General features: G+C 37.0%; 1 protein-coding gene across 1 annotated transcript in view; it reads left to right on the top strand.

Annotated features, from left to right (window-relative positions):
• Positions 1–11,443: 11,443 nt before the first annotated feature.
• The window catches only part of LOC107060218 (SKP1-like protein 11), a 4,862-nt gene continuing 2,569 nt past the window's right edge, over positions 11,444–13,736 (top strand). Inside the window, exon 1 of the mRNA XM_015307813.1 lies at positions 11,444–11,785. Within this exon, the coding sequence (XP_015163299.1) occupies positions 11,444–11,785 (342 nt within the window). The remainder of the gene's footprint in view (positions 11,786–13,736) is intronic.

The following is a 13,736-nucleotide window of genomic DNA, read 5'->3' as shown; positions in this document are numbered from 1 at the left end:
ATAATATTTAAATGTACACAAAAATATATTACCAGTTTCGAGTAGCAACAAGTGTTTGGACATTTTCATGGTGGATGCAACTTCTATACTTAATGATTTTCTAAAAAACTTTAAATAGATTTTGAGTTTGGATCTATTTAATTTTAAATTTTATTATTATATTATATTTTTAAATTAATTTTTATTGGCCCACGGGCCGGCCCTACCTATATTTCTCAAGCCCCACAAATTAGCAGGCTTATTCAGGTCACGCTAAAAAGCCCTTTTCTTAAATGGGCTCCAAATTTTTTAGCCCAGCCCTATTAAATCCCGGGTTAGGCCAGGCCGGCCCAACAGGCCTAGCCCATATTGACGGCTCTAGGCGAGAGTAGAGATAGTGAATGCGATGGAAAATGCTTAGGTGGATTTCACCTTGGGGGAAAAGAGGTTGGGCTAGTGTTAAGAAAGCTTGAATCATTGTATTTGTGACTATGGTTTGTAATGTGATGAGGAAGTAAGGTAGGATGTGTTAGGTTAGTTGATTTGCTGGTGGTTGTACTAGGGAAAATTTTATGTGTTTAGAACGGTTATGCTATGATTAAGAATCTGGTAAGTGGGATTGATTGAAAAAGGGGTTAGTAATCAGGGTGCTAGTGTATATTAAAGGTGCTTCCAAGAGAGAGTAAAGGTGGAGAAGCGAGTGTTTATTTCATGATCGTACTAGTTGGTTTCTTATGTTATGTGGTGGGCGTCGGGTTGACCGATGATGCCTACTAGTACGCGTATTTGTAGTGACACTACTCTTGCTATGTCCTTTTGGACATAGTCTGGATGCAAGATTGGTGACGTTTCATTAGGTGAAGACGAAGAACATCTCCAACAACTTCTATTCTTCCTTCCGCATGGTGGGAGCTGTGTCTTTTATTTTATTGTCTAGTTGTACTCTTAGTAGCTCTTGTACCTATTTAGACTAGATCCATGGGAGTTGTTAAGTCGCTTTAAAAGTTTAACTAAAAGTGTGTCTAGAGATCTTATTTATAGATGATATTAATTTATTTTTCCTTCGTTTTATAAAAAATTATGCATGTTTAATTATTGGTAAGAGGGTTCTCCTACTTAGGTGGTAGTATGTAGGTGCCTGCACTACCCGGTGGTTTGGGTCGTGAAAAATTGATATTAGAGCCTAGGTTATCGATCTCCCAGTACAAGAGAAAAATGTGGACTAGACTCCTACGAATTGGTGTGTTGACGTCCATATCTAATCCACAAGAGGCTAGGAAACATTCTAGGAAGTTGTTCCACTTATTCTCTCCTTTCGTGTGAGTGTCGCTTGTGGTTTGAGTTGAGTCCAATTGGTATCTCTCAATTCCAATTAGTATCTCAACAAGGTGAACTGGACATCGTTGGTACGACTGAAAGGATACAAGAAAAAGTTAATTGGAACTTAGAAGGTTCCAATTGGTTTCTTGCCTTAGGGGTTGTACAAGGCATAGACGATCAGTAATGGTCGTCTATGGAATGAACTAATCAATAAGGTGAAATTGTTGTGATATGTAGCTGTAATTGTGAATGTATGCTCCTTGTTGTTTGGATTAGTTGTAATTATGAAAATTGTTCCTTTCTTGGAAGTGATAATATGTTTTTGTGTGCAATAAATGTGTGTCTGAACCTAGTTATTGTTAATGTGCTGACTGAATTGTTGAAATTATGTGCGCGTGACTGCTTGAGTATCATGAAGCTCGTTGTGGAAGGAAAGTCGTGACTAGTTAGGTGCATGCGTCTAGATAAATTATGACGTGGTTCGTAGGCAAGAAGTCTGGACGTGCGATGCGACCAGCTGGTAACCATGCAAACATCTGGGTGTATCTTGGGGATGTGTGGGTTATGATACTGAGTTATAAGAAGAAATTGGTTCGTGTATTATGGTTTGATTTGGAATAGCCAAGGATCGCTCCTAGTTAGAGGATTATTGGAATTTAATGGTATGATAAAGCGGGGGAACCGTGGGAAAATTTAGGGGAACGAAAAGGGACCCGGATTTTTAGGTTTGGGTTTTGGTCCCGTCTGAGCCGCTGGGGCAGGAATATTCCCGCCATAGCGAGGCCGCCAGAGCGGGATTATCCCAGCCAAAGCGGGACAGGGCGAGGCAGAATCTCAGCCTACCTCCCCTATTTCCCTTAGTTACAGATTATCAACCCCTACCAATATCCAAATTGACCCCTGCAATCTCAGCAGTCAGAAACAATTGATAAACTTAGTAATTAACAGAAAGGCTGCGAAAACCGCAGAAGAACAAGCATCCATGTGCTACAAAAACACTGTAAAGCAAAAGGTAAAAACAGAGTTGTCCAAATTACAAGCCCAAGAGGGGCGAAGGGAAAGCTGATCAGTGACTCTCGAACTGGGTGGTGTCGATGTCTGAATCGAGTTTCTCTGGGGTGTCACACAAGACCAAGACTCATTCAGCATAGAGAACTCCCTGAAGTCCGGCGGCTCAAATCAGGGAAGTTCCTTGCCGAGGGCCACGCAAGTAAACATTGTCTTGATAGTCTTCCACATTCGAAGCATCAGACGATCCCTGACCACACCCTATCTCATCTCCTTGCGCAGCTGGCGGCGGAGCATTTCGACCTCTAGGGCAGTGCTGGGTGGAACCAGAGTGAATTCAGTATAGGCACTCCCCATCCTCTCCCGGACAGCCTCTAAGTCTTCCTCAACCCGTGCACCTAAGAGTGGGTCCTCGTCGCCGAACCTGCGGCAGCCCTACTACTGCTAGCCCTGCTCGTCCTCCTCGTTTTGCTCCTAGAGATAGAACCTGACCTAACCAACAGAGGGTGAAGGGGGAATCCATAGGAAGTACCTCATCAACATCAAACAGTGGCACTCCCGCTCACTTGCACAGCGCAGTGATGAGTCCTGGAAGGAAGAAAGCCTTCGTGTTACCCCGGTAGAACACCTTCCACTCTGAGATGATTTGTGCCCCCATATTTAACTGGATGCCCTGTATAGCTCACGCCACCACCAAGTCCCGGGGAAAGGTCACGTCGGTACGGTTACCCTATGGGCGGATCCTCCTAGTCACCAAGTGTAGTCACCTCTTGGCATCAGGTGACCAGTACATGCTAGTGATACCCTCTGCAGTAGCCCAGTAAACCTGATCCCGGTGCGTGGGCTCAACCAGCGTGTCCCTCAGCCACTCTAAGTCCATCTCCCTCAGCTTGTCCTCATAATCATCATTCGAGACCTTAGGTACCTCTATTACTTCATTTATGGCGGTGGCATTCAAGGGAATATCAACTCCCCGAACCTGGATGACAGGGTAAGGAACATCCCAACGGATGGTAGAGAGGATAGAATAGAACTCCCTCACTTAGGTAGAGCGTGCATCTGTGGAGCCTCATTTTGCGGGATCCACCCGAACTCTACCAATCAAGCATAGAAGGCAGGCTTCTTCTCCTCTAACCTGTGCAACAGAAAACCCCTCTCGCAAAAGAACCCCGTGTTACGGTGGTCATGATGCCTTTCCCAACTTGCGGCATTAGGAAACCGGATGAAAGGTAAGTGATCATCATTTTGTCCAGCCATTTAGAAAGCCTGCAATAAGTTTAATATAAGTTAGAACACAATAGGATAGTTGGATGAGGCTAAGGCAAAAAGAGAGAAAAACTTTGTGTTAAGGGGTGAGGACACTGCCTGGCGCATCCCGCCACAGTAGCCATAATCTCGCTTTGGCGGGATTATGAAGGCCGCCTGAGCAGCCTTCATCTGGGATGAACACCAGGCGTGACAATGGCACCCCTTCGTCCCGAAAACTCCATTTTCGAAAGCATTTCAGCAGATAAGAGTTATTTAACTATCCTAGAACATAAATAAGCAATTAGTTCGACAAAATAACTCCTAAAAGAGGCCTAAATCGGAGTTTTACACCAAGAGACCTTTCAACTTTCCCCCACCCATTTCGGTATTGTTTTACTAGTGTTTTTATGAAATCCTTACGCCTAGGACGTTGTGGGAACATCAGGAACGTAAGGGGAGTAACCATGCTACGTTTTGCTAATGAATCAAGCAAACTAGTTTATTTTCTAACAACTACCCCAAAAACTATCTATTTTCGATCAGTTAAACGTCATGCAGTTATCATTAATCAAGTAAGGAAGTAGGGAGTGTATGTCACGAGAAGTTTACCTTGCTTTGACGTTCTAAGCATTTGGGTTGAGAGAGTTTTTGGTATTTTTGAGTTAGAAAAGGGGGAAAATGAGGAAACCATTCTCCATTCCCCTCTTTACTGTCTATGATCCCCCGCTGCAGCGGGAGATGTTCCACCACAATGGCTCCACCTTAGCGGAAGGTATGTCGCTCTGGCGGGATCAGGTTGTAAAAATTTGGATGCGTTCTTTCATTGTAAGTTACCTCAATTTCTTCTAGTCCTTGAGTATACAACCTTTCGTGTGGTGATTGTCTAAAAAGTCATAATTCATCGTGATCCCGTAGTGGACCAATCCTATAATTTAGTAATGAATCGAAAGAGGGGCGAGTAATGTCCCGTGCACTGGTCGTTCGGGGATGAACGAGGGGTAAATTGGTATCTATTGTAACGACCTGAACCATCGTTAATTAGGAGAAACAAAAATTCAGGGAAATTTGGGCCACAGCGGGCACGATGCCGCTATAGCGGTGGCGCCAGGGCGGGATAAGTTTGTGCCATAGCGGGATAAGTTTGTGCCATAGCGGGACAGGCAAGACAGAACATAAATTACGAGAAATCCTATTTTCTCCATCTTCCTAAAATACCCAAATAAGTCATAAAATACCCTAGAAACCTCAGAAAAACTGCTCTAAGCTTGGGAATGAAGGGGAAGGAGATTTCTAGAGTAGGGATGCAAAATCTTGCAAATAACTTGTTGAATTCACCGTCGCGAAGCTCGAAAAACTTGTATCGAAGTGAAAAACTCTGTGCAACTACTAGGCGCCCAGGTAAGCTAGGTTTTTACAATTGAGTAGTTATAAATTTGTGCTTACTACATAATATATGTAAATCAATGGTAGGATTGTGTGTAGACATTCGTGCACCGAGTAATTTCCATGAATATTCCCTAGAACTCAAACTATGTGGGTTATGCCTTGTGAGGAGGAATTGATGAGTTGTTAGAAAACCTAGAATTGCTATCATGGATAGAAGTGGGTCAAGAATAAGGACATGAAATCAACAGGGGAACTAGATTTATGAATGTATGCTACATCCGGTAAATTAAAGTGATGAAATTGAGGAATTATGATGAATTGTGATTAAACCCTAATGACGAACGAGGGTTGGGTATGGCTAATTATTATATATGTGATAGGGACTGAGGAGTAATTCGTAAGTGATGGTTGTGATTCTATGTTTGTGTGATGTATGCTTGTTCTTTCTTCATTATGATACTTATGAATGTTGCAATGTTGATCAGACTTGTTGTAAATGAGATAGATGAATATCATTGCCATGAAATCATGACTTAAATGTATGATCTTGATAATGTACTTGTGTTTGTGATTGCAGTGTGTGAATGGGATCGGATTGCCATGTTCCAGCATAACTAACTTGGATCGGATCGCCACGTTCCGGCATAAGTATGAGATCGGTTGCCACGTTCCGACATAACCATGGGATCGACTGTCACATTCCGACACACTAACTTGGATCGGTTGTCACGTTCTGGCATGCTAACTGTGTTGGGTTTGGGTTCCATAAAAGGACCAATGATGAGACATAAATTGTAAGTTATTCGTTGTTCGTGTGGTTGTTGATAATATTGTATATGCTTGATATACGCTTGTGATTATAGTGTTGTGTTGGTTTGTATATGTTGTATTTAGTGGACATGTGTCCTGACGATTCATAGTTGGTTGTTCGTGGGTTGTAATGGCGAGAGTAGAGACAGTGAATGCGATAGAAAAGGCTTAGGTGGATTTCACCTTGGGGGAAAAGATGTTGGGCTAGTGTTAAGAAAGCTTGAATCATTTTATTTGTGACTATGGTTGGTAATGTGATGAGGAAGTAAGGCAAGATGTGTACGGTTAGTTGATTTGGTGGTGGTTGTACTTGGGAAAATTCTTATGTGTTTAGAAAAGTTAAGTTATGATCAAGAATCTAGTAAGTGGGATTGATTGAAAAATGGGTTAGTAATCAGGGTGCTAGTGTTTATTAAAGGTGCTTCCAAGAGAGAGTAAATGTGGAAAAGCGAGTGGTTTATTTCATAATCGTACTAGTTGGTTTCTTATGTTATGTGGTGGGCTTCGGGTTGACCGATGATGCCTACTAGTACACGTGTTTGTACTGACACTACTCTTGCTATGTCCTTTTGGACATAGTCTGGATGAAGCATTGGTGACGTTTCATTAGGTGAAGAAGAAGAACATCTCCAACAGCTTATATTCTTCCTTTCGCATGGTGGGAGCTGTGTCTTTTATTTTATTATACAGTTGTACTCTTAGTAGCTCTTGTACCTATTTAGACTAGATCCATGGTAGTTGTTAAATCACTTTACAAGTTTAACTAAAAGCGTGTCTAGAGATCTTATTTATAAATCATATTAATTTATTTTTCCTTCGTTTTATAAAAAATTCTACATGTTTAATTATTGTTGTAAGAGGGTTCTCCTACTTAGGTGGTAGTATGTAGGTACCCGCACGGCCAGGTGGTTTGGGTCGTGACAATCGATCATCATTTCTCTTGAACTCATTGTTTTTAGGATCCTATTGAGGTCTCTGTTTTCTCTTTAAGCATTTATCTTACTGCCCTATTTATAAGAGTCATTCCTTCATCTTGATATTCACCAGTTTCTTCTTCAAATCCAGATGTCTTGGCTGTAAATGCCACGGTCTTCTTTTTGTTATTTTTAATGTACATGTTAATATGATTCTATTCATAGGCCATTAAGTTTCCTCGAAGTTCATCGTATGTCATTTTCTGCAGATCTCCATCTTCAAGAATGGCAGCTTTAGTTTCCCAACCTTTGGGAAGACTTCTAACAAGTTTTCTGGCTTGTAGTCCATTTGAATACACCATTCCAAGTAATTTGAGTTCGCAAATAATTTTACTGAATCTGGAGAACATGGCTTCTACATTTTGATTTTTGGCCATCTTGAATAATTCATATTCATTTACTAGTGAACTAATCTGAGCTTCCTTTACTTTAGTGGTTCCTTCATAAGTCACTTCTAGTTTGTCCCACATTTCTTTCGCAGTTTAACATGTCGATATCTTGTCATATTCAGCTCCACTCACTGCACAATATAACAAACTTATAGCTCTAGCATTAGTTTGAATTACCTCTTGTTGTTCCTTTGTGATATCGAATGATTCAGGATCAAATGGTTTTTCAGTGCCATCTTTTTCAGTCAGTCCAGGAATGGGCTTTGGGCCCTTCTTGATCACTATCCATGCTTGATGATCATTTGAAGGGACAAAGATTTTGAATCTGTCTTTCCAGTGAGAGTAATGTTTTCCATTGAAGTATGGTGGTTGGTGTGAAGAATGTCCATCTTGAAGTAGAGCACCAGGAATATGATAGTGTGCCATCGGATCATCGCTCATGTGTGGTTAAACACTTAAATGGTGAGACCTGCTCTGATACCAATTGAAAGTAAAGGGTGGGGGGGTGAATTAAAATTTCCTTCAGTCGACTTCCTGTAATGGCCAGTCAACTCACCTGCACGTTAGTAGAGTAGATAAACAGTAATAATAACAATATGCAGTAAGTAAAAATACAAAGAGTTTTTATACTGGTTCGAAACACCGATGTGGTGCCTACGTCTAGTCTCCTTGAGTTTCAAGGGTTTCCTTTAGAGCTTTGAAATGAACTTCAGATGTTACAGGGTTTTGTAAATTGATCTTGTCTGATATGCAAATCAGATGTTCTACCTTGACACTTCCTCTACTTGTAAACCTACACTCAGAATCTTTCTTTCTCTTTTCTGTTCAATTGTTTCACTCACGTGATTACGAAGCATTATGAAAAATGAAAGAAGATTGCAATATAAGCTCAAGTGAAGTTGCATCCTTCACACCTAAGTCTGAGGGAGGTATATATATGAATAGACTTGTGCTCTTGTAAGGAAAACACAAGTGTATTATGTTTCAATCAGGGATTTGAGGAATCCCTTGATTGAGGCGATTTGCCGATCTGTGTCCATATTAGATATGTGCATGGTAAATCACATTTCTTCTTTCTTGACTGATATGGCTTGATTATGTGCTTGGCTGGAAGATTTATCTTGACTCTTTGCTTGATCTGATTTCCTTCCTTCTCTTGGTGACTTGGCTCTATTCTTGGCTTGATTTATGATTTCTTGATCTCGTACTATCAATCAATATTAGCTTGATTGAGTTGCTGCCAGTTTAGGCCATCTGTTATTGATTTTCAATCCTTTTGATTATGCCTTTCCTTTCTGTAGTATTTGTAAGGATCAGAATATATCTCCTTCCATGTTGGTGTTGTTTGCTTGGCTCCTTTCCTTATTGGATTTCTTTGCCCGCGAGAATTATGAGTAATTTTTAAGTGTCATTTATCAGAATTTACTAACACTAAGGAGCTAATAGAAGTGTTAAGGAAGTCCAAGCACTTTTGCTTTAGAACCTAACTATAAAGGTCTCCAAGTCCCTTTTTATTATATATATAAAGAGACCTAGTTTATGTTCTATTATATAATAAGTATTAACTAATAATCTTCTATTATATTTATATATAATAAAAGAGTGAATAGTCATTCAATTGACCAATCTGTCCTTCTAATATCAGGTGCGATTAAGTTTCTAATATCGTTTACTCAATATGAATTAACCTAGAAAAAGTATATGAATTGGTAACCTAGAAAAAGTGAAAGGTAAAAAAAAAATAGTGAATCATATAAATCGGGACAAACTCTCTCCATTAAAAAAAAATCTAGTCCGACTTCGCATGGAATTTAGTTCTATCTTTTGTTGTTTGGTTTTTATTGATTTATAAATTTATAAATTATGTTGGAAAGAAATTAAAGCTATTTATATAAAATTTGAAAAAAAAATGATTGAGAGATAAATTTGATATCCCGAAAAAAAATATTCAAATTTATTTATAATAATTTTGAGTTATTTTCATGGGAAAATGGTCAAAAATGCCCTTCAATTTAAGTTTATTAGTTGACTATACCCCTGCCGTTAAAACAAAGTTATTTATGCCCTCGCCGTTACTAATTTCACCATTTATACCCTCAATTGACAGAAATCCCCAAATTGACATAAATTAACCAATTTTACTTAAATTACCAATTTTAACCCGATCCAACTCGACCCACTTAATAATATAAACCATTTTTGTCTATCTTGTTCATCTTCATATTTAATGTTGGGTTCCTTTTCAAAAGCAACCTGTAAACAATTCATTTGAAAAAACCCATCAAGCAATTAGCAAAAACCACCTGCTCCATCCACAAACTCCAGCAAAGAGAGACCGCCGCCAGTCCCCTCCTTTTTCCCCTTTTACGTTTCGCCGCCAGTCCCCTCCCTTTTCCCCTTTTACGTTTTCTTCTATTGTATATGTGTTTTTGGCTGCAACTCCGGTGAACAATGACCATGAACTCCGGCGAGGCTCTGCATATCAGTAGCCACCACAGCCTCTCTCCCAACGCCAAAATCAGCAAATCCATTTCTCGAACCAGTTAACAACACCAACACAGCTCCACGACCGAGCTTTCAACCCCATTTTCCGGTGACCCTCTATTTTCTTTCCATTCTTATATTTTATGATGATTTATTTTTCTTTTACATTTTTCACTCTATGCTCTGTGTTTCAGATTTGGTTAGGGAGTTCAAGCTCCAATAATCTTTCTTTCATATTCCTTGTTCAAGTTTGTGTATGCTATTACATTTTATTGTTGATTATTTTAATTTTTGGTTTGATATTATTGTTTTTTGGGCACTGTTCAGAGAATTGAAACTTTTTCGGACAACTTTTTCTTGTTAATTTGTTATTATGTTGGATTTTTTAAAAATTAATTATAAAGATGAAGATTACCATAAATGAAGATGAACAAAAATGGGTTTATATTATTAGGTGGGTCGGGTTGAAATTGGGTAATTTAAGTAAAATTGGTTAATTTGAGTCAATTTGGGGATTTCCGTCAATTGAGGGATATAAATGGTGAAATTAGTAATGACAAGGGCATAAATAACTTTGTTTTAATGGCAGAGGTATAGTCAGCTAATAAACCAAAATTGAGGGGTATTTTTGACCATTTGCCCTATTTTCATTTTAAGCATATCCAATAGACTTGATAATTTTTCTTAATTAATTGACACAATTTAAATACTGGAAAATTTCTTAACATAATTTTTCTTTGAAGTTACTCATAAAAATGATTTAAGTATTAGGAAATCCTTTAAAAGACTACTAAAAACATAAAAAACAAGAGAGAAACATTATGGTGTTTCTCTTTTGATATAAGGTTATAGTGGTTTACATGTCACTTTTAAAAATTTAATAATAATGTTAATTGGTGCTAGATCTTAAAAAAAATTCTTCGACTTGATTTGGGTAAGAAGTTAGAGAGATTGAAAGAACGTATAGAAAAATTCTTGAAAGGAAGCATTATAGTCCAAGTGAGATCCTACTTGGCGCAAATTTGAATTAATTAAACTTTAATGCAGATATTACACACTGAGTGAAAAGTTATAAAATAATAATTGAAGGAACGTATATATGTATCGTCTTTCCTTTTGCACAATATATAGTGCATCTTGCAAGTTATTAACAGATGGGTTTAACATATTACAACCAAAGAAATCAATTATTACAATTTCTATGAAAAATTACTTTTAATACTCCAAATTTTAGGACAATATTTACTACGGCTTCTCAAATACGTGTATCATTGACCAAAATTCTTACTAATGACCAAATAGAGATTCTCAAAAATTAACTGCTTTTTTTTTCTATCAAAAAATTTGACCAAATGGTCATTCTGTTTAACTATTCAAATTTATTATCACCATCTTCCTATCTGTTACATTTGTTCTGAGAGATAAAGATTGAATCTTTAAAATCCCCACTAACTCCAATTACAATAAATTTTATATTTCTTTAAGCAATAGTCTCCATGAATAATTATGTATGTGTTTACAACTTTTCAAACACCATGGTTAGATATTACGGAAAATATAAATTTTCTTTTAACTGAGACTTGGAAGAAAAAAAAAGGCATCCTTTTCCTAATCTTATTCGGTCACATACATACGGTTTAGGGAGAATTTTCATAATTTCCTAATTTGACATTGTTTATGCAAAACAAATTCTCCCATTAAGCTATTTTTTTTTCGGTTTTGACTTCATACTTTAACTAGGATAGTGTAAATCTAATGCTCTATAAATTAAGCCCTTCAAACCTCTCAATAATATTCTGAACAAAAATTAATTAACATCTCTTGTTCAAATATATTTTTATCATCATGTCTATTTCAACAAAGTTCTTAACTCTAAAGACTTGCGATGGTAAGGAATTTGTACACGAAGAGGCGATAGTCGTAAGTTCACAAACTATCAAGAATATGGTTGAAGATGATTGTGTTTCAAATGCCATTCCTCTGCCAAATGTTCATAGCAAAACAATGACCAAAGTGATCGAATACTGGAAGAAACATTTGGAGGATGGCGTCTCCAAAGACATGTTGATGGATTTTGACAAGGCTTTTGTGAATGTGCACCACTCAATTTTGCATGCTCTTATCTTAGCTGCTAATTTTCTTAACGATAAGGAGATATTGTATATGATGTGTCAAGAAGTTGCTGATAGGATCACTACTAAAAAACTGCCAAAAAATGACGGACAGAAAAGCGACGGACTGCGTCGCTCCAAAAAGCGACACCATTTGCCACACTGTCCGTCGCTTTTTAATAAAAATAGTTATTTTTAAAATTATTTTACAAAAAATGACGGACAGCATCTCTTAGTCCGTCGCTTATTTTTGCGGATTTTTGCGCTATATATATATATAATTAATAATTATTTATTTAATATATATAGAGACGCCGTCCCTCGCTTTTTAATAAAAATAATTATTTATAAATTAAACAATAACCACGCTGTCCGTCGTTTTTAATTTATTTTATTTTATTAATTAGTTTTTTTAAAAGCGACGGACAACATCTCTTAGTCCGTCGCTTTTTGGTCAAAATATCTAGTTTAAAAAAAGCGACGGACAGCATCTCTTAGTCCGTTGCTTTTTGGTCAAAATATTTAGTCAAACATTTAAAAAAAACGATGGACAGTGTCTCTTAGTCCGTCGCTTTTTAGTCAAAATTTTGGTCAAATATTTTTAAAAAGTAACGGGCAAAGAGACGCTGTCCGTCGCTTTTTTAAAATTATGTTGAACCAAAAAATGGGTTTTCCCCCCATTTTCCCATCTCTCTTTCTCTATCTTCTTTATTCTCTCCCTTCTCTCTAAAACCTAATGGTTGCGCCGCCGCCGCCCCACGCCACCCCACGCCGTCGTAGCCCTTCTCTCCTTGAGCATTAGTCTCGTTGCTGCCTTCCCCCGTTGGCACCGCCACCCGTCGTCCCAACTACCTCTTTTCCTTAGCTTGTTAAGGTTAGGGTTTAATTTTAGTTTTTTTCAATTCTAATAATATTTGATTTGTTATAAATTAGTATATTGGTTTAGTTTGATGAATTGTGTTATTCAAATGTTAATTTATATATTTGATTATTGTTAGTTAGGTAGAGAATTGGGGATTTTTGCTTTTAGTGTTTTCTTCTTAATTGGGCTTTTTTAAATATGATTGTGAATTGAGTATTATAAGATAGAACTAACAAATAATTAGAAGTTAGAAGTACGATTAGTTGCATTTTCAAACTTTGAAATTCTTGAATTTAGTATGTTTGACGGTTGAAGTTAGAAAAACATTCAATTGTATATGGAAGTTAGATTCCTTTGAAGTTAGAAAAATATTGGATAGTATATGAAAGTTGAAATTAGATTAGTTGAATTTTCCAACTTAGAAGTTCTTCAATTTAGTAAGTTTGAAAGTTGAAGTTATAAAAATTGGGGATTTTAAAATATGATTGTAAATTAAGTATTAGAAGTTAGAACTAACAATAATTAGAAGCTAGAAATTAGAGATTAGTTGAATTTTTCAATTTGCCATTGTATTTGTGCTTATATGTATTATATTGTTGTTGAAAATTGGGTTACATGAATTATATTCTTGGACTTAAAAATTCTTGAACTTGGAAATTCTTGAACTTAGACATTATAGAAATTAGATATGAACTTGAATTTTTGTAGGATTTTAGAACTTTAATTAGGTTGTGAACTTTAGAAATCTTGAATTATTGTAGGATTTTAGAACTTTAGATTGTGAACTTTAGAAATCTTGAATACGTGGGATTTTAGAACTTTAAGTTGTGAAATTTAGAAGTCTTGAATTATTGTAGGATTTTAAGCTTTAGGTTGTGAACTTTAGAAATCTTGAATTATTGTAGGATTTTAGAACTTAAAGGTGTGAACTTTAGAGAACTTGAATTTTTGTAGGATTTTAGAATTTCATAAGGTTATGAACGTTAGGAATCTTGAATTATCGTAGGATTTTAGAACTTTAAGTTGTGAACCTTAGAGAATTTGATTTTTGTAGGATTTTAGAACTTTAGGTCGTGAAACGTTAGAAATCTTGAATTATTCTAGAATTTTAAAACTTTAAGTTGTGAATTTTAGAGAACTTGAATTTTTGTAAGATTTTAGAACT

The sequence above is a fragment of the Solanum tuberosum genome, unplaced genomic scaffold, assembly GCF_000226075.1.
Source record: "Solanum tuberosum cultivar DM 1-3 516 R44 unplaced genomic scaffold, SolTub_3.0 scf00065, whole genome shotgun sequence".
Classification (NCBI taxonomy): domain Eukaryota; kingdom Viridiplantae; phylum Streptophyta; class Magnoliopsida; order Solanales; family Solanaceae; genus Solanum; species Solanum tuberosum.
This window is presented reverse-complemented; position numbering and strand designations above follow the sequence as displayed.